Source organism: Hemiscyllium ocellatum, chromosome 8 (assembly GCF_020745735.1).
Source record: "Hemiscyllium ocellatum isolate sHemOce1 chromosome 8, sHemOce1.pat.X.cur, whole genome shotgun sequence".
Lineage (NCBI taxonomy): Eukaryota > Metazoa > Chordata > Chondrichthyes > Orectolobiformes > Hemiscylliidae > Hemiscyllium > Hemiscyllium ocellatum.
In genome coordinates this window covers 27,936,802-27,964,189 of record NC_083408.1, presented here as the reverse complement: position 1 = coordinate 27,964,189, position 27,388 = coordinate 27,936,802, and the positions used below count along the sequence as shown (strand labels likewise).

At 40.4% G+C, this 27,388-nt stretch overlaps 1 protein-coding gene across 3 annotated transcripts in view; it reads left to right on the top strand.

The window, feature by feature from the left end:
* Positions 1-27,388, top strand: part of ino80 (INO80 complex ATPase subunit) — a 222,552-nt gene that overhangs the window by 103,493 nt on the left and 91,671 nt on the right. For all 3 annotated transcript variants that reach the window (XM_060828740.1, XM_060828739.1, XM_060828741.1), the window contains 7 exons: positions 944-1,029; positions 2,643-2,810; positions 16,460-16,593; positions 17,262-17,329; positions 17,412-17,505; positions 20,079-20,244; positions 22,038-22,178. In XM_060828740.1, the coding sequence (XP_060684723.1) occupies positions 944-1,029; positions 2,643-2,810; positions 16,460-16,593; positions 17,262-17,329; positions 17,412-17,505; positions 20,079-20,244; positions 22,038-22,178 (857 nt within the window). The remainder of the gene's footprint in view (positions 1-943; positions 1,030-2,642; positions 2,811-16,459; positions 16,594-17,261; positions 17,330-17,411; positions 17,506-20,078; positions 20,245-22,037; positions 22,179-27,388) is intronic.

Genomic DNA, 27,388 nt, shown 5'->3' with positions numbered 1-27,388 from the left:
AAAAAAAAACAATTCCCCAACCCAGTTTTTTTTTGATTGATAGACTAAAATTACCAAGCTCCATTCTCACTACATTTTAATTGCTCTGCCTTCACTGAAGTCTCATTTACTGATAATTCTGCTTGCATATTTACTTCAAGATACTTTCACAGTAACTTAATCAACAATTCTCCTTTGGGTTAAAAAATGTTTCCCATGACCTCTAGTTTGTTGTTAACAAGGCTACCTTCGAGCAGAAGCTGAACTAGACAAGCCATGCAAATTTTGTTACATGGATGGGAATAACTTTGCCTGCAAGGCTACGCACATCATGACTTGGAAGTAATCGCTGTTCTTCACTTGCTGTGTCAAAATTCTAGAATCACCCAGGATTGGGTGTACCTCCACCACGTGGACTGCAGCAGTTCAAGGTGGCTCACCACCATCATCTTGAGAGCAGTTTGGAATTTTCTGACCTAACCAGCAATGCGTATATCCATGAAAATATTTTTTAAAGCCTGTTTTTACTTTAAACTGGTGCTGGTCAAACCCCCATCTCAGCATCCCAAATTGATTTATTTTCCTATTGAATAAGCACTATCTGAATGCGCTGCAAACTCCCAAATTAGTGGGATTAATCTTGATAGTTTGTTCTTGACACAATAAGGTAAAGTTAGGGAGCTTTGCAATTGGTTCTGAGGTGGTCACTTCTATAGCTGAACTTTTTTCCGGTTCTCCTTTTATGGGGGTGTTAAATATTTTGGAGTTTTGGTTTGTTGTCTGTGCGATGAGCCCCATTTGGTTGCACACACCTTTGCAGATCAGTTCTGTAGAGTCCGCAACCCAGTGTGAGCTGATCTGGATTGTCGTCCATGGGAATATTCTCAAATTGGCCACCTGATATTTGTATTGTTAAAGCAAAATGCAGCTGATGCAGTTGTTTCTTGCCACCCTTAATTTGCAGACCAGCTGTCACGCCTCCACATGATTCTCAAACCTTTCATGCTGAGGAGGATCAAAAAGGATGTGGAGAATGAGCTCTCAGATAAGGTAAAGTTGAGTTGCTGTATTTTTTTTGCTCCAGTCACTCTGGCAACATATCTTCGATTAGCCACCTGTAGTTCAAACATTGATGACTCCTGAGTGCTAAGCTCCACAGGCAACTAATTCAGTTTGTTTGTCTATTGTTTCCTGCTGCTCAATTGGTACTGATTCACATTTGCTTTACGTCTTCATTATAGTCCACCCTACCTATTGGCTGCAGTTTTTCATACAGAAGCTAAAATTAATTTTCATCAGTTATCTGACCAGGGATTGTGTTGCAGCTAGGGTTTGTATATGGTAACATTGATAGGCAGGCACTTTGAGCAAAAATGTTGGATGATTTTTTTTGTCCCCCTTGTTGGTTGTTGTTTTGTTTTGTTACAGTTATAATTGCAGAAGTAATACTATTGCTGCTAACTAATATTAGATCTTGGGTGAAATTGGAAAGAGTTCTGAAAACAGCAATGCAACTGACTTGAGATTTTTGGCAAAGTCTTAAAGCTGTAAATTTTCTCACCCTGGGGGAGACGACATTTGGGAGAAAAGAAATGGAAATTTTTGAGTATCATTTTGTTTTTATTTGCCTTAATTTGATCACTTTGGCCTACCTCTTACCAAAATGGTGTTAAACTATTGTTTATAGTAAGGTTTTGACACTGAGGAGTTTCGGTATGTTAAATGTGTTTATTAATGAAAAGTTTTAAAAATTTAAGTGGTCGTTTACTGCACCAGTGGCTCGCTGTCCAGCTTGAGGGGGCCATGGGGTTTGATCACACTTCAGCAACTTGAGCACTAAATCTGAGCTGCACTTCAGTCCAGTCCTGAAGCAAATTCTTCATTGCCAAAGGTGTCGTACTTCAATTGATAAATTGTATTTGGCCCATCTTGCTCAGGGAGATGCAAAAGATCCCATTAAGTTTTTCAAAGAAAAAGAGAAAATTCTCCTGATATCAAGCCATCACCTCTCTCTTGAGCCAAAGTTGTTTTTTCTGCCCTTCATTCTGCCTTGTGGACTTGGTGTGCATTTGGGTATAGTAGAATGTTAGTTCACTGATTCAGATGCTTTTGAGAAACAAATTCAAATCCCACTGCAGGGGGTGGGGGGTTTAAATTTAAGTTGAATTGTTTCAAAAATCTGGAGCAAAGTACCAGTCTCAAACTATTGTCAAATCCTGTTTTGTTAACTTTTCTTTAGGGGAGAAAATCTCCCATCCCTAACTGTTCTGACCCATGTGTTGCCATACCCGCAGTAATATTGTTGGCTCTCAACGGTCTTCTGAAATGATTGAGCAAGTTGTTCACTTATAGGTGATCAGCAATAAATGCTGCCTTTGCCAGTGCTGTTCATATCCAAAGAACATTTTTTTAAACATGGTTGTTGCATTTGCCTTCATAATATCAACTGTAAAGTTAATTTTTTTTGATACAAGGGTGCTCAGGGTTCCTTGGAAAATTTACCATATAAATGTAAGGGTTTTTTTCTTTGAATGTTGTAATGGAATGGATCACTGATACTTGCACTATTGCATTTCCTTGTATAGCGATACTTGACAGATGATAGCCTTCTAGATCTCTCTGCTTGTCCTTTAAAACACTGGACTCTGTTGTTCCCTGTGCAGATTGAGATCTTGATGTACTGCCAACTGAAAAGTAGGCAGAAGATGCTGTACCAGGCTTTGAAGAACAAAATCTCTATCGAAGACCTGCTCCAATCATCCATGGGAACCACACAGCAGGCCCAGAACACCACCAGCAGCCTCATGAATCTAGTAATGCAGTTTCGTAAGGTCAGTACTTTTCTTGGTTCGTAACTTACTGTTCTTAGCTTTGTATAACCCTCTATGGACAGCATGGTGGCTGAGTGGTTCGCACTGCTGCCTTGCAGCACAGGGACCTGGGTTCATATCCATCCTCAAGTGACTCTGCAAATTCCACACACACACATTCTCCCCATGTCTAGTTAGGTGGATTGGCCATGCTAAATTGCTCATAGTGTCCAGGGATGTGCTAGCTAGGTGGATTAACCATGGGCAATGCAGGATGGATCAGGGTGTGTTGCTCTTTGAAGGTTGTGTGGACTCGATGGGCCAAATGGTCTGCTTCCACACTGTAGGGATTCTGTGATCTATGCCTGTTCCACTCTCTCAAACATTCTAATCTGTTAAAAGTCTAAGCTTTGTGCAGTTCCTGTCATACTTTTTCACTATAAATTCTAACCTCCATACAAAGAAAAGGAAATTGCCTTTGTGAACTGATGCAGAGTGGTGGTATTTGAGAACTGTAAATATCAAATTTTACTGAAAGTATGAAAGTGTCATGTGTTGGATCAGAATGGGAGTTAAATCATGCCTGTATATCCAGTTTTAATTAGTCACATCATCAAACCTTATTGCACCTTAAAAATTGTGCTTTGTTTTGGTTTGACAAGTGCATCAGTGAAAATATAAACTGGTACTCTTTAAAAGCTGTTAAAAATTCTGCTTTGATGCCAGGTAACGGGAATATAAAGTAGTCAGGTCCCAGAGTGAAACTTAGCTTGACTAATGCGAGATTTTACTTTAACAATCTATTCAATGTATTTTTAACCAAAAAACATAATATTTTCTGCATCCATAGTCACAAGGTGAGGTGCCAGAAGACTGGAGGTTGGCTAACATGGCACCATTATTTAAGAAAGGTGGCAAGGACAAGCCAAGACGATAGACCGGTGACCTGACATCGGTGGTGGGAAAGTTGTCGGAGGGAATCCTGAGGGCCAGGATTTGCATGCCTTTGGAAAGGCAAGGACTGATTAGGGATAGTCAACATGGCTTTATGCATGGGAATCATGTCTTATGAACTTTGTCACTTTTTCAAAAAAAACTTAATCAAGAGGATTGATAAGGGCAGAGTGGTTGACGTGATCTAATGGACTTCTCCATAGCAAGATTAGATCCAATGGAATACAGAGAGAACTAGCCATTTGGATACAGAACTGGCTCAAAGGTAGAAGACAGGGTGGTGGTGGAGGGTTGTTTTTCAAACTGGAGGCCTGTGACCAGTGGTGTGCCACAAGGAATGTGCTGGGTCCTCTACTTTTTGTCATTTACACAAATGATTTTGATGTGAGCATTAGAGGTATAGTTAGTAAGTTTGCAGATGACACCAAAATTGGAGGTGTAGTGGACAGCGAAGGAGGTTACCTCAGATTACAATGGCATCTTGATCAGATGGGCCAATGGGCTGAGAAGTGGCAGGTGGAGTTGAATTTAGATAAATGCGAGGTGCTGCATTTTGTGAAAGCAAATCTTAGCAGGACTTGTGCACTTAATGGTAAGGTCCTAGGGAGTGTTGCTGAACAAAGAGACCTTGGAGTGCAGCTTCATAGCCCCTTGAAAGTGGTGTTTGGTATGCTTTCCTTTATTGGTCAGACCATAGGAGTTCGGTCATGTTGCAGCTGTACAGGACATTGGTTAGGCCACTGTTGGAATATTGCATGCAGTTCTGGTCTCCTTCCTATCAGAATGATATTGTGAAACTTGAAAGGGTTCAGAAAAGATTTACAAGGATGTTGCCAGGGTTGGAGGATTTGAGCAAAAAGGAGAGGCTTAAAAAGGCTGGGCCTGTTTTCCCTGGAGTGTTGAAGGCTAAGGGCTGACCTTGTAGAGGTTTGTAAAGTCATTAAGAGCATGGATAGGATAAATAGACAGTCATTTCCCTGGGGTGGGGGAGTCCAGAAATAGATGGTACAGGTTTCGGGTGAGAGGGGAAAGATATAGAAGGGACCTAAGGGGCAATGTTTTCATGCAGAGGGTGGTGAGTGTAGGAATGGGCTGCCAGAGGAAGTGGTGAAGGGGTCCAATTACATTATTTTAAAGACATCTGGATGGGTCGGGTTTTGAGGAATATGGGCAAAGTGCTGGCACATGGGATTAGATTAGATTAGATAGCTGGTCGGCATGGACGAATTGGACTGAATGGTCTGTTTCCCTGCTGTATGTCTTTATGACTATGACTCTATAAGTAAAGAATATAGACGATGTCACTCTAAAAGAACAATTTGAAATGGTCTTACTAGAGATATCAGAAATAAGATTCAACCTTTGATAACAAACATGCAGATACTTAAGTCAGTAATTAGTCACACTATCTCCACTTTAGAGTTCTTATATACAGCTTGCATAACGATAGCCTGTTTCATTTTGACAAATTCTGCATTTACTTAATGCTATTTTGTTTAGTTAATAACTTACCCTGAAACTTTTAAATGAGCTGCTGCCTTAGCTCGCGTATTATTTAACAGGTGTTTCATAAACTCATTTCTTCACTAACCTTCAGTTCTTGGATCTGCTCTATTGAGCCACTTGGGACTACTTTTCAGCACAGTCTGTTGCAGAGACTGCCAAACTTTGCTGCTATAGGTCTGTTCTATCAGACTGAAAGCTGGTTTCCTGGTATTTGTCTTTCAGTAGTACTGGACTCTTATGGCGGTCTTTCTTTTTTTTCTAAAGCATTGAACTATTCATCTCAAAGTATTATTCATCTCAAAGTCAAATAAACGTGCATTGAAGCAAACATATTTCCAGACATCCTGGTACACTCTCATTGCTCAAAATTTAAAACTAAAACTCTCTTAGCAAGCAATGCTGCAATTCAGAACAACTTTAATACCGTTGATCATCTCTCTGCCATATAATTTGAAGCCTTTTAGCAGTTATGCTGTATTATGAATCATCACGATGCAGTCTCATTCTATGATCTACACCATCCAAGACTGAACAAGCAAAGTTGCTAGGTTAAATAATGTAGGTGAGCTCCACGAAAATGTCAAATTGTCCATCTGGTCAGGAAAAGTGTAAAGTTATCTGTTTCGGTAGCAAAATTAGAAAAGCAGCGTTTTGTTTGAATAATTAATCATTCTGGAGCTCAGGGATGCAGAAGGGTCAGGGTCGCCTAGTACATGAATGGTAATCTTTTGTCATTCAAGTACAGGAAATAGGCGGAACCTTACAAGCTTGTTTATCTTGAGTGGAATTGAGTACAGAGATAGAAAGGTTATGTTTCAGTTTTACAAGGCACTTTTGAGAGACCATATCTGGAATTCTCTGTACAGGTCTGGTTACCATATTTAAGAGGGCTCGTAATGCATTGGAAGCAGCTCAACAGGTTTACTAGACTAATACCTGGAATGGTTGGATTGTTGTCTTACAAAGTGTTGAGCAGGCCAAACTTGTATCTCCCGTAATTTAGCCAAGTAAGAAGTTACTTTGAAATACAAAAATAGTGAGGCATCTTGACAAGTTTGATTTGGACAGCATGTTTTCTCTTGTGCGAGAATCTAGAATTAGGAATTAGTGTTGCAAAATAAGAAGCCACCCACTGAAAACAGATAAGATGAAAGTCTTTGCTGTCCATGAGTTTGGGTCTTTGGACTTCTCTTCCTGAAAATGTGGTTGAATATTTTAAGGCAGAAGTGGATAGATCCTTGTGAAGCAAACGGGTGAAATGTTATCATGGTTAGATGGGAATGTGGATTTGTGGTTGCAATCAAACCAGCATCTCATGGACCTGTCAGGTTCGAGGGCTTCTACTCCTGCTGTATGTTTCTGTTCCTATTACAGAATGTAAATGCTAGAGGAATTGTCTGTCCATTTTAAAGGGCAAGTGATCAATCATAGCAGATCAAACAAGTGATCTATGATTGATCTATGCATTTGTTCTTGTATTGCATAGAGATTTCATTTGAGGATGAGGAATAAAGCAGTGCAAGTAAAAGGATTGATAAGGGCGAATGATGCAAATGTCAGGATTCTGCTACAGCACAGAGTAGCAATGTTGCCTCCTTAATCTACTGATGCTGCATATCACGTGTACTGTATTTCCTGGTAATCTTTATGGGGAATTATTCTAATTATTCCTACCAGCAAACTCTCTTTTGCACCCAAAACCGATTAGTTTCAGGTTTGCAACAGCAAAGGAATTAGCTGGAATGCAAAAGGCCAAAGCATGTACACTGTTGTTCTGAGACATAAACAAAATGAGACTGCACAAAAACTGAAGACGGAATGCAATGTCAAATCTGTTGAGTTTAATCCAGAGTGCGCCCTGCACCTTTGTATCTTTTGCTGTAGCTATTCCACAGATCTTCCAAACTTTCCTAATTAATGGCCTCAGAATAATGGAATACATTCAATGAAACCATATCATAATTGTTCATTTCTCTCTTCTGCCTATTGGTTATGTACATTGGGGTCTGGTAGTCCCACAAGCATCATATCCAATCAATAACTGTACAACAATATGGGCAAACCCAAAGATTGAGAGAGAATTTGGGCAGAGAGTTGAGCAAAAGTTTTATGCTGGTAAAGCAAGATTATCACAGGGAATGGAAATTTTAAAATATTGTTGTGGCATAATTATGTGCGTGGATCTATTTGGCATGCAAGGATGTGTTTGGAAGTTGACCTTGATTGGAAAATAAATAGTCCTATAGTCCAATGTGTACGCTATTTCTGAAAGACAGCCAATAGCAAAGGAGGAGGGGTAGCCTCTAACATGCATAACTTAAAGGTATTGATGAGAGAATTTGGTCTAAAGATCATTAAGTGCATTCATATGAGTGGAAGGTAGGAATTGCAAAAGACAAAAAAACCACACAATATTTCATAGGCCCCTTAACAATATCTATACTGTTAGATGAATCATAACCATTATTGAAGCTTAATAACATTTAATGTGATAATTCTGGAGGACTTGAATCTTCATTATAGAATGAGAGTCAAATGGATGGTTAAGAAGATTTTTTGAATGTTGTTGAGAGTTCACTGGATATGCATCTATATGACATTTTAGATATAATTTAGTAATATAACAAAGTAGGGTTAATGAGTAATGTCACAGTAAAACATCCACTGGAAAGTTGTGATCATAACATCATTGAATTCCATGTGATGTTTGCAATTGGGCTGCATCACTTCCATCAATAAACTTAGTGCAAGAGAAAAAAAGGTGATGTTACTTGGTAAGTAGACTAAAAGGACTGGCAGTAAATGATCAGTGGGAAATGTTTAAAGAAAACGTTTGAAATGTTCCACAAAAATACAACCTTGTGAGAAAATTGCAAAACAAAAACTGTGCAAGAAAGAGCCGCCTGTGTTTAGATGTTGGTATTAGATGTGTAAAGAGCAGCTCAGTGCATGAGCATGTCCTTTGACTCATCAAAATTGTGCCAACATACGCTGCCTTTCTAAATATCCTTTTGCCTCCACGGTGTCCATATCCCTCTGTTCCCTGACTATTGATATATCTTTTAAGATCCCTCTGTTTCTTTTTTTAAAAAACTGCCTCTCACATCACTTTTAAACTTAACTCCTTTTACCTTAAGTCAGTGTCTCCTAGTAACTGACATTTCTATCCTGGGAAAAGTAGGTCTTGAAGACTATCCATGTCTCTCATGATTTTGTAAACATCTATTAGAAGAAGCTTATAATGCTACTACAATACCAGCAACATGTCTGGGGATTGGGAATATCTTGAGGTGATCAACAAGATCCCAAACAAAAGGTTAATCGACAAGATAAGAGCTTGTGGAGTTCAAGGTACATATTAAATTGGTTAAAAGATTGACTAACTGACAGGAAGCCAACAGTGGTCATAAACAGGATGTTTTCAGATTGGCAGGCCCTAAATACAGGAGCACTGCAAAGATCAATGCTCGAGTTTCTGTTCATAATATATTCTATCAAAGTTTGCTGTTGGAGTTAAGTTTAATTTGAAAGGTAAGATATGATCAGATCAGGTAGCAAAGAGATGTAGACAGATTGTGAGGAGGCAACAAGATGGAAATGAGCTATAATGTGAAGTGAAAATAGAAAATGAGAATGAATTTCAAAATATATGCTATTTGTCAATGTTGTTGATCAAGGAGATTTGTGTATTTGAAGAAGTAGGTTCAACTGGCAGATAGGAAAACAAATGTTTAATTTAGGTAAATGCGAGGTGCTGTATTTTCAAAAAGGGAACACAGTGCAGTACAGGCCCTTCAGTGGCCAGTGTTGCGCTGACTTGTGAAACTGATCTGAAATCCATCTAACCTGTACTATTTCATTACCATCCATATGTTTATCCAATGACCATTTAAATGCCCTTAAAGTTGGTGAGTCTACTATTGTTGCAGACAGGGCGGTCCATGCCCTTACTGCTGTTTTGAAGATGTAAGGGGTACTATAACTTGGAGAGTTGAAAGCTAGCAAGGCCTTAGAGTCAGAGAGTCTGGAACAAGGTAACAATGTAACACTTTGTCAGAACAGCTAGCACTGGCTGGGTTGCGATGAGACAAAAACAAATTCAAATTTGGCAATCAATTTTACATTTTGCTCCAAGATACTAAACTCCAATCAAATTTGAATTTAGAATTTTGACAGTATTAAAACCAGTGAAACTATCCCATGTTTTGGGGGTATAAGTATCAGACAGTTTGAACAGTTAGTCAGAGTGAGAAAGAGAGAGAACTCCCAAAGACCAACAGATGTAGGCTGCCAGGCAGAACTCTGAGAGGTACCTGTCTGGAGAAGGCGTTTGCACAGAAACATAACATCGACATCAGCCTGGAGAGCAAATCTACAGAGGAAGATACAAAGAGAAGATTTGACAGCAGGCTTGTTTTGAAATTGGAATTATTCAGTAAATCTTAATCACTGGTTTTAAAGGACTAGTCTTGTAGAGGAGAAGGTTAAAGGTAGGTTTAGTTAAATGAGTTGTGAATAGTTGTTAGTTAATTATTCTCTGTTCGACTTTATTTTTAAAAAGTTGTTAATTTTTACTTCGGTTTGCCGCACAGGGTAAATGTTTTGTGTTGCTGGTTTTGTTGGGGTGGGGGGGCGGTCACTGCTGTCTTGAGTGAAGAAACTACCTCTGTCCTTACCTTTTAACCCTTCAGTTTCAAGCTTTGTCCCCTCTTGCTAGCCATCACTAGCCGAGGGAAAAGATTGTCACTGTCCAGCCTATCTACTCCTCTAATCATCTTTGTATGTCTCTATTCAGTCACCTCTCAACCTTCTCTCTAATGAAAACAGCCTCAAATACCTCAGCCTTTCCTCCATAAGACCTTCACTCTATACAAGGCAACATCTTGCTAAGTCTCCTCTGCATCCTTTCCAATGCTTCCACATCCTTCCTATAATGCAGCGACCAGAACTGTATGCAATACTCTAAATGCAGCCTCACCAGAGTTTTGTACAGCTGCAACATGACCTCATGGCTCTGAAACTCAATCCCTTTACTAATAAAAGTAAGCACACCATATAACCGCCTTAATAACCCTTTCAGGGATCTATGCACATGGAGATAGATCTCTCTGCTCATCCACACTACCAAGAATCTTACCATTACCCCAGTACTCCATATTCCTGTTACTCCTTCCAAAGTGAATGACCTCGAACTTTTCTGCATTAAACTCCATTTGCCACCCCTTAGCCCAACTCTGCAGCTTATCTATGTCCCTCTGTAACCTGCAACATTCTTCGGCACTGTCCACAACTCCTCCAACTGTATCATCCACGAATTTACTAACCCATCCTTCTATGCCCTCATCCAGATCATTTATAAAAATGACAAACAGCAGTGGCCCCAAAACCGATCAACTGCAGAACACAACTAGTAACCGAACTCCAGGATGAACATTCCCCATCAATCACCACCATCTGTCGTCTTTAGGTTAGTCACTTTCTGATCCAAACCGCCAAATCGTCCTCCATCCCACGCCTCCATATTTACTGCTAGCCTATCGTGGGGAGCCTTATCAAATGTTTACTATAATCCATATATCCCACATCAACCGCTTTACCCTCATCCACCTGTTTCGTCACCTTCTCAAAGAACTCAACGTTTGTGAGGCATGACCTACCTTTCACAAAACAAGGTTGACTATCCCTAATCATGTCATTCCTTAGGATTGTAAATCCTATCTCTTAAAATCCTTTCGGACACTTTACCCACAAATGAAGTAAGGCTCACTGGCCTATAATTACCAGGGTTATTTCTGCTCCCCTTCTCGAACAAAAGAACAACATTTGCTATCCTCCACTCTTCTGGCAGTATTCCAGTAGACAATGATGACATAAAGATTCAAGCCAAAGGCAATGCTGTCTCCTCCCGAGCTTCCCAGAGAATCGGAGGATAAATCCCATCTGGCCCATGGGACTTCGCTATTTTCACAATTTCCAAAATTGCGAACACCACCTCCTCATGAACCTCAATCCTGTCTCGTCTAATGGCCTGCATTTCAGTATTCTTCTCGACAACATGGTCTTTTATCTGTGTCAATACTGATGAAAAATGTTCATTTAACGCCTCTCCTATCTCTTCGGACTCTTTGCACAATTTCTCACTACTGTCCTTGACAGGCCCTAATCTTAATCTAGTCTTTTTTTTATTCCTGGCTCCTCTTAGCTCACTCTTTGGTCCTTTCTCGCTAACTTGTAACAGTCAAGTGCAGTAACTGAGCCATCGTGCCTTATCTTTACATAAGTCACCTTCTTCCTCTTGGTGAGATTCAACTACTTTAGTAAACCACGTTACCCTTGCTCAACCACTTCCTGCCTGTCTGAACAGGTACGTACTTATCAAGGACACGCAGTAGCTGTTACTTGAACAAGCTTCTCATTTCAATTGTGCCCATTTCGTGCAGTTTCCTTCCCCATCCTAAGCATTCTAAACCTTGCCTAATTGCATCATAATTGCCTTTCCCCAGCTATAACTCTTGCCCTGTGGTCGAGACCTATCCCTTTCCATTGCTAAAGTAAACTTAACCAAATTGTGGTCACTATCACCAAAGTGCTCACCTACCTCCAAATCTAACACCTGGCCAGGTTCATTACCCAGTGCCAAATCCAATGTGGCCTCGTCTCTTGTTGGCCTATTTTCATACTATGTCAGGATATCCTCCTGCATACATTGGACAAAAACTGACCCATCTAAGGTACTCGAACTATCGTGTTTCCAGTCAATATTTGGAAACTTAAAGTCCCCATAACAACTACCCTGTTACTTTCACTGCTATCCCGAATCATCTTTGCAATCCTGTCCTCTACATCTCTGGAACTTTTCGGAGGCCTGTGGAAAACTCCCAACAGGGTGACCTCTTCTTTCCTGTTTCTTACCTCAGCCATCCTACCTCAGTCGATGAGTCTTCATCAAATGCCCTTTCTGCCACCATAATACTGTCCTTGATGCCACCGTAATACTGTCCTTGGCTAACAATGCCACACCTCCCCGTCTTTTGCAACTTTCCCTTATCCTACTGTAATATCTAAACTGTGGAACTGCAATTGCCATTACTGTCCCTTCTCCATGTCTCCGAAATGATCACAACATGGAAGGCCCAGGTTCCAATCCATGCTGCAAGTTCAGCCACCTTATTCGGGATGCTCCTGGTGTTGAAGTCGACACACTTCAAACCGCTTTCCTGCCTGTTTGTACAGTGCTGCAACCTTGAAACCTTATTCATGACCTCACTACTCTCAACCTCTTGTATGCTGGAGCGACAGTTCAGGTTCCCATCCCCCTGCTTGAATTAGTTTTAGACTGTTCCCTTTTCATTCCCTGATTGCAATCCACCTACCCTCTTCCTGTACCTGAGGTGTGTGTGACTACCTCCCTGTAACTCCCCTCAGTTACCCTCCCAAATGCGGTTTCTGAGGAACTGGAGTTGGCTGCAGTTCCCGCAGATGAACATAGAGCATAGAACATAGAAAAATACAGTGCAGTACAGGCCCTTTGGCCCTCGATGTTGCGCCGACCCAAGCCCACCTTACGTACGCTAGCCCACTATTCTCCATCTGCCTATCCAATGCCCGTTTAAATGCCCATAAAGAGGAAGAGTCCACCATCCCTACTGGCAGGGCATTCCATAAACTCTCAACTCGCTGAGTAAAGAATCTACCCCTAACATCTGTCCTATACCTAACTCCTCTTAATTTAAAGCTATGCCCCCTCGTAATAGCTGACTCCATACGTGGAAAAAGGTTCTCATGGTCAACCCTATCCAAACCCCTAATCATCTTGTACACCTCTATCAAGTCACCCCTAAATCTTCTTTTCTCCAATGAAAACAGTCCCAAGTGCCTCAGGCTTTCCTCATACGATCTTCCTACCATACCAGGCAACGTCCTGGTAAACCTCCTCTGCACCCGTTCCAGTGCCTCCATATTCTTCCTATAGTATGGCGACCAAAACTGCACACGATACTCCAGATGCGGCCACACCAGAGTCTTATACAACTGCAACATGACCTCAGGACTCCAGGACTCAATTCCTCTACCAATAAAAGCCATAACTTCACAGCACTATCTACCTGGGTGGCAACTTTCAGAGATCTGTGTACATGGACACCAAGATCCCTCTGCTCATCCACACTACCAAGTATCCGACCATTAGCCTAGTACCCCATCTTCTTACTCTTACCAAAGTGAATCACTTCACACTTAGCTACATTGAACTTCATTTGCCACCTCTCTGCCCAGCTCTGCAGCTTATCTATATCCCGCTATAACCTGCAACATCCTCCCTCACTGTCAACAACTCCACCAATTTTTGTATCATCCGCAAACTTGCTCACCCAACCTTCTAGCCCGTCCTCTAGGTCATTTATAAAAATGACAAACAGCAATGGTCCCAAAACAGATCCTTGCGGAACACTGCTAGTAACTGCACTCCAAGGTGAACCTTTACCATCAACTACTACCCTCTGTCTTCTTCCAGCCAGCCAATTCCTAATCCAAACCTCTAACGCACCCTCAATGCCATACCTCCGTATTTTTTGCAGTAGCCTGCCATGGAGAACCTTATCAAATGCCTTACTAAAATCCATATACACCACATCTACCGCTTTACCCTCGTCCACCTCCTTAGTCACCTTCTCAAAGAATCCAATAAGGTTTGTGAGGCACAACCTGCCCTTCACAAAACCATGTAGACTATCCTTGATCACATTATTCCTAAAGTCAGCAGGGATACTAGCTGTGACAACTGTATTGCCTTCCACGTTCTACAGGTGGAGCTCTCAACTGCTCTAACATCCATTTCCACTATTCAGAAATTCCAAAGACACTATTGAAAAAAATGTCAAGTAGCCTTACAAATCTGGCGCACTGAGCCTTTTTTGGTGAGAGGAGGTTGATGGGTGGGAGACATTATCTAAGTGTTGTTTGGGCAACAGCCCAAATTTATAACATCACCAACTCAGCTGTCCTGTGTGTGCTCCACTTATTCACAAGGTAAGCTTTTTATGATTGTTGCCTTCCCAGTAGCCCCCTGGTCCTCGCTGTGTCTGCTCCTGCTGCAAAAATAGAACAGCAAATCAGAGCAGGACTTGTATCGTTAAAGGTATCGTTAAAGGTGTGGCTAAACAAAAAGACCTTTGAGTGCAGGTTCACAGTCCCTTGACAGTGGAGGTAGATAGGATTGTGATGAAGGTATTTGGTATACTCTTCTTTATTGGGCGAAGCATTGAGTATCAGAGTTGGGAGTTCATATTGTAGCTGTACAGGATATTAGTTAGGCCAGTTTTCGAATATTGTGTGCAATTCTGGTCTCCCTTTTGTAGACAGGATGTTGTGTAACTTGAAAGGGTCCAGAAAAGATTTATAAGGGTGTTGCCAGGGTTGTAGGGAGAAGCTAAATAGGCTGGGGCTGTTTTCCCTAGAGCAATGGAGGCTGAGGGGTGACATTATAGAGGTTTATAAAATCATGAGCGACATGGATAGGATAAATAGACGAAGTGTTTTCCCTGGGGTGCGGAATACAGAACGAAAGGGCGTAGGTTTAGAGTGAGGGGGCGAAGATTTAACAAGTACTTATGGGACAACGTTTTCACGTGGTGGGTGGTGCATATATGGAATGAGCTGCCAGAGGAAGTGGTGGAAACTGGTACAATTACAACGTTTTAAAAGCCATCTGTATGGGTATATGGATAGGAAGGATTTCAAGGGATATGAGCCAAGTGCTGGCAAATGGGACTAGATTAGTTTAGGATATTTGGCTTGTTTGGATGACTTGGACCGAAAGGTCTGTTTCTGTGACTGTATGTATAGAAAAGTATGTTGGCCTTTATTACAACAGGATTGCTGTATCGGGAGAAAATGTCTCGCCATAATTTTAGAGCTTTATGGAGACCACAGCTGGAATGGTGTGTGCAATTTTGGTCTCTATTTAAGAAAATATATATATTTGCATTGGGGGAAGTACAATGAAGGTTCACTAAATAGTGGCTGGAATTGGGATAGTTGTTGTATGATAGACTGAGTAAATTGGTTAAAAACAATGACTGCAGATGCTGGAAACCAGATTCTGGATCAGTGGTGCTGGAGGAGCACAGCAGTTCAGGCAGCATCCAACAATCAGGTCTGTATACTTCCAGAGTTCAGAAGAATTAAGAACTGCTCTCAGTGTGACCATCAAGATTCTGATGGAGCTTGATAGGGTAGGGGAATCTAAACTGGGGCACAATCCCACGATAGGATGCTGATAATTCAGCACTGAGGTAAGGAAAAACTGTATCACTCAAAAAGGTTTGAGAGTCTTTGGAATATGCTGCCTCAATGGGTTCCATCGTTGACTATGTTTAAGGCTGAGATAGACAGATCTGTGTTATTTCAAGTCACAAGATGAGGCAAGTGGGCAGGAAGTAGGTTGTACCCCAAACCCATTGTTCCATCAGCCAGTGGAGCAGGTTCGATGGACAATATGGTCTACTCCTATTTCTTGCCTTCTTGGATAAGAGATGGACAGCATGGGTTTCCTCTGGGTGCTCCAGTTTCCTCCCGCAGATTTGCAGATTAGTTGAATTGGACATGCTAAATTATCCATAGTGTTCTGGGATGTGTAGGCGAGGTAAATTAGTCTGGGGAAATGGAGGGCAATGGGTCTGGGTGTGTTTTTCTTCAAAGGGTTGGTGTGTACTTGTTGGGCCTAATGGTCTGTTTCCACAGTATTGTGATTCTAACTATCATAGGCTTTAACTTGAGAGCAGTAGCGGGTTTGTCAAGGGCCCTTGCTATTTTAAGTTTTCCTCTCTCTCTGAGTTGAGCTCAATCAGCACAGATAGGGGATTAGTGTCTTTATGTAGCAACTTATCTCCAGATTCTCTCAGAATATGGATTAAGACTTTTACTTTGTACCTAGTACTATTTGGCAATGAAAACCAACCAGGACTTGGGGGTTTTTAACTTCATAAGTCCACAGGGACTTGGTAAGTATGGTTTTATCTTGTAAATGATTAAGAGAATAGGATAGATCAAGAGTCAAGGTGTTTACATATTTGTATCAGTGAAAGAATGGTTTATTTTTACGCATAGGTGAATGTGTAATTTCCTGAAGGAACAAATTGGGTAGTCGTAATTGCTAAGTATGTATTGGTTATATATGTTATTTTCACTTCCGGTTCTTTTGTCTTTTTCAGGTCTGTAACCATCCAGAACTGTTTGAACGCCAAGAAACTAAATCACCTTTTCATATGTCACTGAAACCATACAACATTCCTAAACTTATTTACAGAGATGGGCAGATCAATCATTTCAATCATTGTCGCAACAGGTCAGCAAGCATAAAATCCACAATTATCTCCTCTACCTTGCCCGCTAAAACACTACCATTAAAACCAATCCATGTTAAACTTTTTTTTGTGTGGTAAAGTTTGTTCTGTTCCTCTAGTGTGTTGGAGATGAGGATGGGATTTCAAATGGAAAGCTATCCATTCCCTTGCACAAATCTTTCAGGGTCCTTCTGACAGTGTTAGCAAGTCAAAGTCACTGCTGCCTGCCAGCACCAGAAAAGCATTATCAAATCTCCCACAGCTGCCATCCTATGCTGTTTCTTGGTGACGTTACTGTTTCATGATAGATTTTGAGTATAAGCCAATCTTCTGGCAATTTAATTGAGTCTCTCCAAGACAAAGTCATTGTAGTTAAAGGACATCTGTCTGGGCTTCATCCCAGCAATAGGAAGCCCACATGTCCTGTTGGGTTGACTTTCTGTTTCTTGCTGTAGTTTGGCTACTGCACATATGCAGAACTACCTGGGGAAGAGATTGACAGTTTACCTGTTTGTGGGGAACGCTGATGGGATTGTGTATGTGAATGCTTGCATCTCTTGTAGAAGTGGATGGTGTTGCCGGGCTCTGTAGAGATACCAGTTTTTTGAGGCTGCTGTTTGCACAAACTTAGGTGACTAGTTCATTTCTCATTGATTTTTTGTTTATTTAGGTGGTTACGAGTCATTCTATCTCCATTCTCCCCAGCCTACATTCAGCAGTCTCTTTTTCATAGAAAAGGTAAGAGTTCACTTGATGTCTTCCAAGACTTGATACAGTTATTGGTCACCAGACTGCTCAAGGAATGTTTCTTTTGACTCAGGTAATGATGAAGGAAGCTGCTTTTCTTTTCTGAGATTCATAGATGTGTCACCATCTGAAATGTCAAATGTGATGCTTCAAGGGATGCTTGCAAGGTGAGTGCTGTTGGTTTATTCAGTTAGATTATGAATGGAATTCATTGAGCAAACCTGACCCTGTGTATCTGGGGTTACAAATTATGAAGACTAGGTCAAGGATATCAAGTCATGAAAAGGTTAAGAATGAGGATTCATAGCTGTAAGAATAACAGACAAATAGATGTGAGTAAATGTGATTAGAACTATCAAGTCTTGTGGAGGGTAAACCCTAAAAATAGACTGGGGGTGATACCTCCCAATTGAGGAAATTTACTTGAGATGTTGTCCTTTGAAGAAGCACATGATTGTGAGTGAGCAAACAATAACAATAGATCAAAGTACTATTTGATTAATCAAATTATGCTTCATAAGTCATAATGAAAGTAGTTGAGGCACTGAATGTGCCAAAAATCGATCTAAGAGGAAATATTAAAAGAACTGACTTAATCTAATGTTGAGAGGTCAACAAGAGTGGATGGGATGCATCTAACGATACTAAGGGAAATGAAGGTTGTGGAAGGTCCGTTTATAACTTCCCAAACCACCCCTGATATCTGGATGGTGTTGGATAATTCCAAGTGTTTATTCAAAAAATGGTGTTCTGGATAAACCCAGTTAATACAGGCCAGTTAGTACACCCGGTTAATGTCATACAGTTCAATATCAGTGCTAGGAAAGCTTTTAGAAAAATTACATTGGGACAAAAATAACTCGCTTGTATAAATGTGGATTCAGCACAGATTTGTGAAGGAAATTGTCATCAACTAACTTGAGTTTTTTTGTTGTGTCCTAGAGGGTTGATGAGTGTAATGAGGCTGATATGGTGCGTAAGAAGTTACAAAAGGCACAGAAACAATCTCTTCGGACCAACCAGTCGAAGCTGAACATAATCACAAACTAAAGTAGTCCCAACTGCCTGCTCCTGGCCCACATCCCTCCAAACGTTGTATTTGTTGAATATGTTTTAAACGTTGTCTTTTTAACGTTGTAAGTGTACCCACATCCTCCACTTCCTCAGCAAGTTCATTCCACTTGCGAACTTGCCTCTATATAAAATATTTAGCCCTTTTGTCTTTTTGAAAATTGTCTCCTGAAACAAGTGCCTCCGAGTCTTAAAATCCCCTATCTTAGGGAAATGGCAATTAACTCGATCTATACACCTAATTATTTTATAAATTTCTATGGGTTATAACCTTTCAAACTCCTACCCTGCAGTCAAACACTTCCCAGCCTTTGTTTCTAACTCAAATCTTCCATATCTGACAACATCCTGATAAATCATTTGCAAACCCTCTCCAACTTGATAATATCCCTTCTGTAACTGGGCAACCAGAACTGGACAGGGTATTCCAGAAGAGGCCTCACAAATGTCCTGTACAACCTCAACATGACTTCCCAACTCATATACTCAAAGAACTGAGCAATGATGGCAAGTGTGATACAGTGATATTAATCTTTCAGACAAGCTAATGCCTGTAGAATAAATGGGACAGGGGATTATGGATATGAAATTGGCTGAGTGATGGAAAACCGTAGGCTTTATTGGGACTGGAGGAAGTGGAGTCCCATGGAGGTCACTGTTAGGATTTCTGCTTTTCCAAATACCTATTCATAATTTAGACTTGGGTGCAATGTCATAATCTGTGGATGCCCCAGACTTGGAAGCAATGTGTGCTCTGAGGAGCTATGCTAATCTTCTAAAGGGCATAGATTAATCAGTCAGGTGATGCATGAAAATTAAAATAAGTAAGAAGGGAATTATTTTGATAAGGTAGAGACAAGATTTGTTTTATAAATAAATGTACAATGCTTAGGAAGTTAGGGCAGGGGGATCAGGCAATATTTGTGCGTAAACCATTGAAGATGGCAGGGTAAGCTTGTAAAGTGATCAATTTAACTTATAAATAGCAACTTTACAAATGCAAGGAACTTGTGTTAAATCTGTGTTTCTTTGAAAGTTAGCTTGGCCTTATCTAGAGTATTACATCCGGTTCAATGCACTCTATTTTTTGGAAATACAAAAAGGCTTAAAGTGCAGAAAAGATTCACCAGAATAGTTCCAGGGTTGGGGCGACATAGACGATTAGAATGGATAGACTGTGGTGGTGGTTCTTGTGGATGAGAGATTTGATCGATGTGTTTCAACTTGGTAAGACTCTGGAGTAGTTGGGGGGAAAAGCTATTCTCGGTGGCAGAAGAATTGAGAACCAGAGAGTACTGGTTTTAGTTTGGTAAAGGAAATAATTGTGACTTGGAAAGCCTGCAGGACTAGAAATGATTGCTTAGTTTGTGTTATGTTAACTGAGTGGCTGAAAAGGTTTTCAAGATGATTAGCCTTCTTACAATTAGCTGTTTCCTCTGCCTTTTTCTGACCTGGCATTGCTTGTGAATGTATTACTTTTTCTGTATTGTTGAGCTTGTTTCAGTTTAGAATCCTGCCCTATTATTGTTTTACTGTTGGGGGGGTGGGGGAAGAGGGTGGTAACTGGGCTAATATGCTCTGGGATAATATAACAAACTTTAATTGCAGAAACTGTGAAATTTGATGATGACTTTTAGTACATCTCAATGTTACCATTTCCTCTCTGCAGATGGTTAGCTCTTTTCTTATCACAGAAAGCTGCCTATAGGCTTCACCATGCACGCAGTTGGAGAGAGTGTGAGGTGAAGAGGCAACATCTGAGCAACACAGACCTGATCCTGTGGGTAGATTCCTGCACATCTTTCCCCAACATCCACAGCAGTAAAGGTTTCCAGGTGAGAGAGATCACATATGCAACAGAACACAGAAACGATATGTCCATGTCTTAAAACATCCACAAATGAGTCAGGAGCGTTGTGAGATGAGATTTATTGTTAGACTTCAAAAGGCCTGAACATAACTATTAGCCAAGAAAGGAGTCATCGTTATACAGCACCAAAGCAGACCCTTCAGTCCAAACCAGTCCATGCCGACTATAATCCCAAACTAAACTAGTCTCACCTGCCTGCGCTTGGCCCATATCCCTCCATTTTCTTGATGTATGTGCATCACCAAAGAGTTTGGCTCTTAAGAATTTTTTACCTTTTGAAGTTACCTCTGCTATTAGCTCTGTATTGTCAGCATGCATTCATGTTCATTTAGGAGTGAAAGTTGCTTGGGATGGTCCATGTAGTTCTGTGAAGGAGGATGATTCAATGAATTTCAGAGTTGTCATGGGGAATGAAGCAGCTCAGTGGAATGTCAAACACTCGAACAAATTTAACCTGTGTTTTAAAAACACAACTAATTGTCAGCTATTGTGAGCTCAGTGGTAAAAAGTGAACTTTGAATTAGAAAGCCTTTTGGAGCATCTTCTGCCAATTGCTCATAAACAAACCCAAACAAGCAGACATAATGTAACCAAAAACTGTAATCCACGTTACCTTACATCAAAGACATATCAGAAATGACATCCAGACTACTCAGACCCCTTGGCATCATGGTAGCCCACAAACCTACCAACACACTTTAAACAGCATCTAGTGAACCTAAAGAATCCAATAGATGGTACCAGTAAAGCTAATGTCATTTACAAGATACCATGCTAGACCTTTTAAAGCAAACTACATCAGACCAACTACCAGGAAACTTGCCACCAGGATACACGAATGCCAACTGGCCATCAAAAGATACGACCCACAATCACTAGTTTCTATATGTACAGACAAAGAGGGACACCACTTAGATTGGGACAACACACAAATCCTATGACAGGCGAATCAAACACGAGTGTGAGAATTCTTAGAGGCATGGCATTCTAACCAGAACTCCATCAATAAACACATTGATTTAGACCCTATCTACCGTCCATAGGGGGGGAAAGAAAATGAACCAGAAATGACATCACCCACCTTAAGAAACCAAGACCTATACATAGAAAGGTGGGTCATACCACCAGCACCCTCATTGATTATGTTTCCTAGTATAGTGACTAAACGTCTGAAAACAAACCTTCAAACTCAGTAGGCGAACTAAATACTTACTGTCCTGCCTGTTGCCAGCTGTAGTGCTGTCTCTATGTTCAAGTTTCAATCCCGTTCATGCTCGTGATGAAACGACTATGACAATCTTTGCATTTGTGGACCATCATTGGAAGCATTAGCTGAAGCGCTTGAGACCAAGTTCCTTTTTAATGTTTACAGTTCATTTAGCCAATATTTACCAGTCTGGTACAGCAGTTAAAGGCCATTTGATTTTTTTTAATTCAAAGATTCATTGTGTTATTTAATAATGCAGTGGAATCAAGGATGTTGTGATGGGACATAACCTGCTTCAGCTGTGTAAAATTATTGAAATCTGAATCCTGAAGGATTCTGGCATCCCACATTTTGTTAGGATTCTCATTCAAAGTTTGTGCCTCTCTGTGCATTACAGATGGGTGATCCACTGTTCTTCTCTGTTTGGATTAGCCATTTTGATAATATACAAACATGCTTTGCAATGGAACGCATTGCATATTGCTCTTCTAATTACTATTGTTTTGGGATGTTACTGCTGTCATGTGTGAACAATCTGTTCTGACTCACAGGATCTTTGTTTTACTGGCTATTGCAAAGCAGTAATAAGCCACACCCAGCACCTTATCCATCGACGAAAATTGGCTACCTCATCCATCCGCCACAGTCAGCCCACAGAAATGCCAGCTTTTCTTTACAACAGCATACCCAAGGTGAGCATCCAATTTCATTCACTTTAGTTTTCACTGTCACAGTGGGAGTATTGAAAGTTGGATTTCATGATTGAAGCCCTATCCCATTGAAAAGACATCTGGGTAAGTTGCACAAGACCAAAACTATGTACACCTTTAACCGTGTAGGAAAATGGATATGTGGGGGAATTGCGGAAATGGAGAGGTATTTTATAAGTATAGAACTCTGCCTTTGATTCAGGGTATCAGTTTTAGACTCTACCAATTGTGCTTCCTTACCCACATTTTGCCCAGTCCCTCTCCTCATTTCAGAGACCTACACTGTCTCAACCTCACCCACTGCCTGAAAGCGAAAGTGTTTCGACCCCCCAATTAAGACCAGTTAGCATTATACTAATAAATCACCAGAAAGTATGTTGTACCTTCTGTCCAAATTGCTGCAATAAACAGTGCTATTTAGATATTTTCAAGTATTTAATTTATTGCATTTCAAAGCCTTCAATTTAACTGACATGATTGGATCAACAGTGTAAGTACTTTATTGGAAGTGGCTGTGCTTTCAAAGCTCTAGGTCTATAAATAGATAGTATTGTTTGTTTTCTGGGATGCTGGAGAGAGTTAGATTGCTGTGGGATTTACTATACCTGTGTAAACAGCCAGCTGTCTCATTGCTGATAATGTCTATCTCTCAGCAACAAACCAGTAGAGCATAGTTTTTACATGAGTAGGATGATGAACATTCTTTCTATACGTATTCTTTTGTATGCTTGTTCTGTCCTATTTGCCTTTATTGCAACATGAATTTGTTTATTCATCGTTGGGATAGGAGGATTGCTGGTAAGGACAGCATTTATTGCTGATACTTAATTGCCTTTAACAGGTGGTGAAGACTCACTTACTTGAATCACTACAGTCCATGTGGTGTTGGTACACCTGCACTCCTATTTGGAAGGGTGTTCCAGGATTTTGACTCAGCCATGGTGAAGGAACAACAATATAGTTCCAAGCCATGGAGGAATATCTACCATTGATAGTAACACCCCATACGTCTGTTCCTCTTGCTTTCCTTGGCAGTCTCAGTCGTGAGTTTGGAAGATTGTATTGAAGAAACTTTGGCAGTGTGCTGCGCTGCATTTGAAGATGTTACGCACATCAATGACTGTGCATAGGTGGTCAAGAGAATCCATATTCAGGTGGTGGATGCACTCCCAGACAAGCGGACAGCTTTGTCTTGGATGCTCTTGAGCTTAAGTGATGATGGAGCTGCAGTTCAGGCAAGGAGAGTATATTCATTTATACTCCTGAGCCGTGTCTTGTAGATGGTGAACAAATTTTGGGTACTTCAATGTGTGGTACCTGCAGCAGAATCTCCTCCTCCTCCCCCCACCCCCACCCCCCAACCTATTTTTATTGCCTTGCTAGAATTTTATTATTTTCATATTTATTTGGATGAGCCCATTCGGTTTCTGTTTAACTTGTGGCCCTTCTCTTTTCCCCCACCCCCCCCACACCGCCACCACACATCAATGTTAGGTATTTTATCCAAGTGTGATGCCATTCACAGTCAAGAGGTGGTGGTGAGATTGTCTCCTGTTGGAGATAGTCATGATCAAGCCAAGTCAGATCTTGTTGATGTATCTTGGCTTTCTAATCCAGTTGCATGTGTCTGCTGACTTGCATATTTTTTTTTCTTTTCTTCCTTTTTTGTACTTAATGAAGAGCATCATGTTCTAGATGGAGGAGCTACATTCAGAAAGTACTCACGCTAAACTTCTGTGTTGTTAAAAGCAAGGAACATTTTGTCCAAGGTTTTATCATGTGCTCAGCAGAATAGTTCACAAGAATAGAATCAACTGTAAGGTTAGAGTACTTAATGGTTAACATTTGGACTCTGGTAAAAGTCTTGCCGTGGAGAATGCACGAAATAATGATGACTGACAGTTAACTGCCAAGCTATGTTTAAATTTTAAACTAGGTAGGTTGACTGGTGAGATGTCCTGAGAAATGAGCTAGTGAATGACTATAACCTGTTTTATTGGATTGAAACCATTGCAATGCATGCACATGTTTGTTTCTGCCTGCAAAAAAACAGACCCTGGTGTATTAATATGTAGCTTCCAGTACATACAATTGTGCCAAACCAGTAGCCCGAATGGCTATCTTAAATTGATTGCCAGTGTAATTCTTCACACACTGGGGATTATCCAGAAAATGTTCTTCATTGTGGAATCACATCTGAACTTGAATACTGTTGAGTTTCACAAGTGCAGGGTAGTTGGGTGTAGTTTGCTTGTTGCAAACAGCCACAGGGATATGCTGTTTAATGTGATCTGCCAATCTTTGTGACCTATAGTCTACATACCTGGCTTCATGCTACTGCTGAAATAAATAGACTGCGTTACATATTTGTGTGATAGGCTGAACACCGTTTTGGCTAAATGACAATATCCTTTCATGCATTATAAAGATTTTTCCTCTTCACTTGTTTTCTACTGAGTTGCCCTGATGAGTGCAAGATGAAAATCTTCAATAAGAATTCAAGTAATACTGAAGTTCTGTACAACAGATTACTCTTCAGTTTGGACAAAAATAATTTCATATTCCCCTTCAGTGATTAATCTTATTTCTGCCCATCACATAGTGCTTTACACTTTTAAAATCTCCTTCGAGACTGATTACATCGTTTTGGTTTTCCCAGCAACTAATGGAAAGAATCATGTATCCAAGATGTTACATTTTTAAGACTTTCATAGAAACAAACACATCAGGAGAGACTAAACACTTCTCGGCAGATAATATAACAAATTACAGCAGCGGTACTTCTCGATTAACCAACTAAATCAACTGAATTTATTTTTCTGACCAGTTTCAGTGTTACACTATAGCCTCATACTTTAAGTCCCACACACTGACAAAACTTTTCGCAGACTGCCATCTCTGTACAGTGGCCCCGCGAGTCTTTCAGCATCCTTTGAACATTTCTTGACTGAGTTTTACCCTTAAACCAGCTCCCAGCTGAGGGCTCACTCCACTGACTCATTATTTAAATTTTTTGACTTCCCGTATCGAGAGCTAAATTTTATAATCGTCCTGCTCTGAAAGCAATCACTTCTTTGCTTCATCCATCAGCCTGAAAAGCTGCATTGAAAAAGACCAGCTTCATCTCTTCAGTGCAAAACTGTGAAGGATGTGTCGCTGATTTTCCAAAGTTTCAATGTCTTTCCCCATGGAAACCAACTCACAAGACCCATATCCAGGCCAAGTTCATTATGATTCCACCATTTTCCATTTCGGGACACAACTGCTTTACCTTAAAGGACATCATTTAATATCTAATCGTATTATAGAATCTCATACATAGCAGCAGCCCTCTAAAATGTGAAAAGAAATACCGCAGTATTGATATTTCTTTAACAGCATCAATATTATTTTGTAACCATTTTGAAAACTACTTCATGAAGGTACAGCAAAAACGAGGCACGAGTAAGTGTAGCATTTCATTTTGCCGCCTCAGGGCAATGATTTCTAACTACAAAAGAAAAGGGTGCTGATCATTGGATAAGGCATTCTTACGTGAAAGCAACAGGGAATGATAGGTTTCAGCATAATTCAAAACAGGCACATCGCAGGTTGAGTGCAGTCTGTACTGTGCTTACAGCAAGTAAATAAAAACCATTGTGTTTACCTCAGCAACTGGCTGATCGAATCATGTGCCCTACATATCTCTCAGTATGTGTGAACACAAATTCGTATTCAATGTTCCTTATCTGTTTGATAAACAGATCCTCTGGACTAGAACAGAAGATCGTTGATTGAGGTCTATCATTCAGATTCATATATGGACCAAAGGCTGCTATTTGGGGAACCCAGTGTACCTCAAATTACCCTAAAAATAGAAGTGTCAAGTTCAAACAAGACAGACAAAGCCATTTTGTTCTACTGTGTAGTGTCTGCATGAGTGGTACTATCCATCAGTGGGCTGTTGGTGTCAATCCAAAAATATATTTTCCCACTGCACAATTGAGCAATGTCTTCTATGAATTTCAGTGCCTCAATGATACAAAGTACTGTACATAGGATGTACATCTGAGTGTTTGATCAATCAATCAGCATGTTACTTTGGTTGTAATGGACATCGTAGACAGAGCATGGTTTCAACTCAACCAGACTGCATGTGTAAAGCACAAAACAATTTATTTATAATGAGTCCACAGTTGTGAACATTTGCTCAATAATCCTGATTGTGATCATAGTTTGAGTACCTAACTTAAGATGATTGCTCATAACATAATCATTTATGCTTGCTAAAAGCAGCAAATGTTCTGCAAGCTAAATAAATATTTCAAGACTTGCATCTTCTTTGAATTATCCAGGAACTTTGGGTGTCTGTAGTTCCCTGTTGCTTCCTTTGTGGCAATGCATTGGCCAATCGCTTGACTTGCCCTTTTTCTCCTACAATATAAATTGTTGCAATTGTTTGAAATTTAGTTGTATGACCAAAAAGCCATAAGAAATAAGAACCAAAGCAGACCATTCGGCCCTCAAGCTTGCACTGCCATTCAGTAGTATCTTGGCATTCTTTGTTTACTTTTGTGTTTTCTCTGTAACTGTTGAATCCACTATTGATTAAAAATCTATCCATCTCAGTCTTAAATGTACGCATGGACTCTTCCCCCACAGTTCTGTGGCAAGGAGTTCCAAAGACAATAAATCCTCTGAGAGAAGAAAATCTTCCTCATTTGTCTTACATTAAAGCACCTTTATTCTGAGACTATGTTCTCTGGTAGTAAACTCTCCCATGAGGGGAGACCTTCTCTCGGCATTTACCTTGTTAAGCCCCTTAAGAATCTTGTATGTTTCAATGCAGTCATCTGTCTTTCTTCAAAATTCCAATGAGTGCAGGCCCAACCTGTTTAGCTTTTGCTCATAAGGCAATCCTTCCATACCTAGTGAACCTTCTCAAGCTGCCTCCAATGAAGTGATATTGTCCCTTAGATAAGGGACCCAAAACTGCTCAGTCCTCCAGATGTGGTCTCACCAGCACCTTTTACAGTTGTAGAAGAACTTTCCTACTTGTGTATGCTAACCCTCTTTAAATGTGATCCAACATTGCATTAACCTTCCTGATTTCCTGCTGCACTTGGGTACTAGCTTTGTGTTTTGTGCACAAGTTCCCCAAGTTCCTTTGTCTTTAAGCTTTCTGCAATTTTTAAATTTTGTTCTCCCTTTCA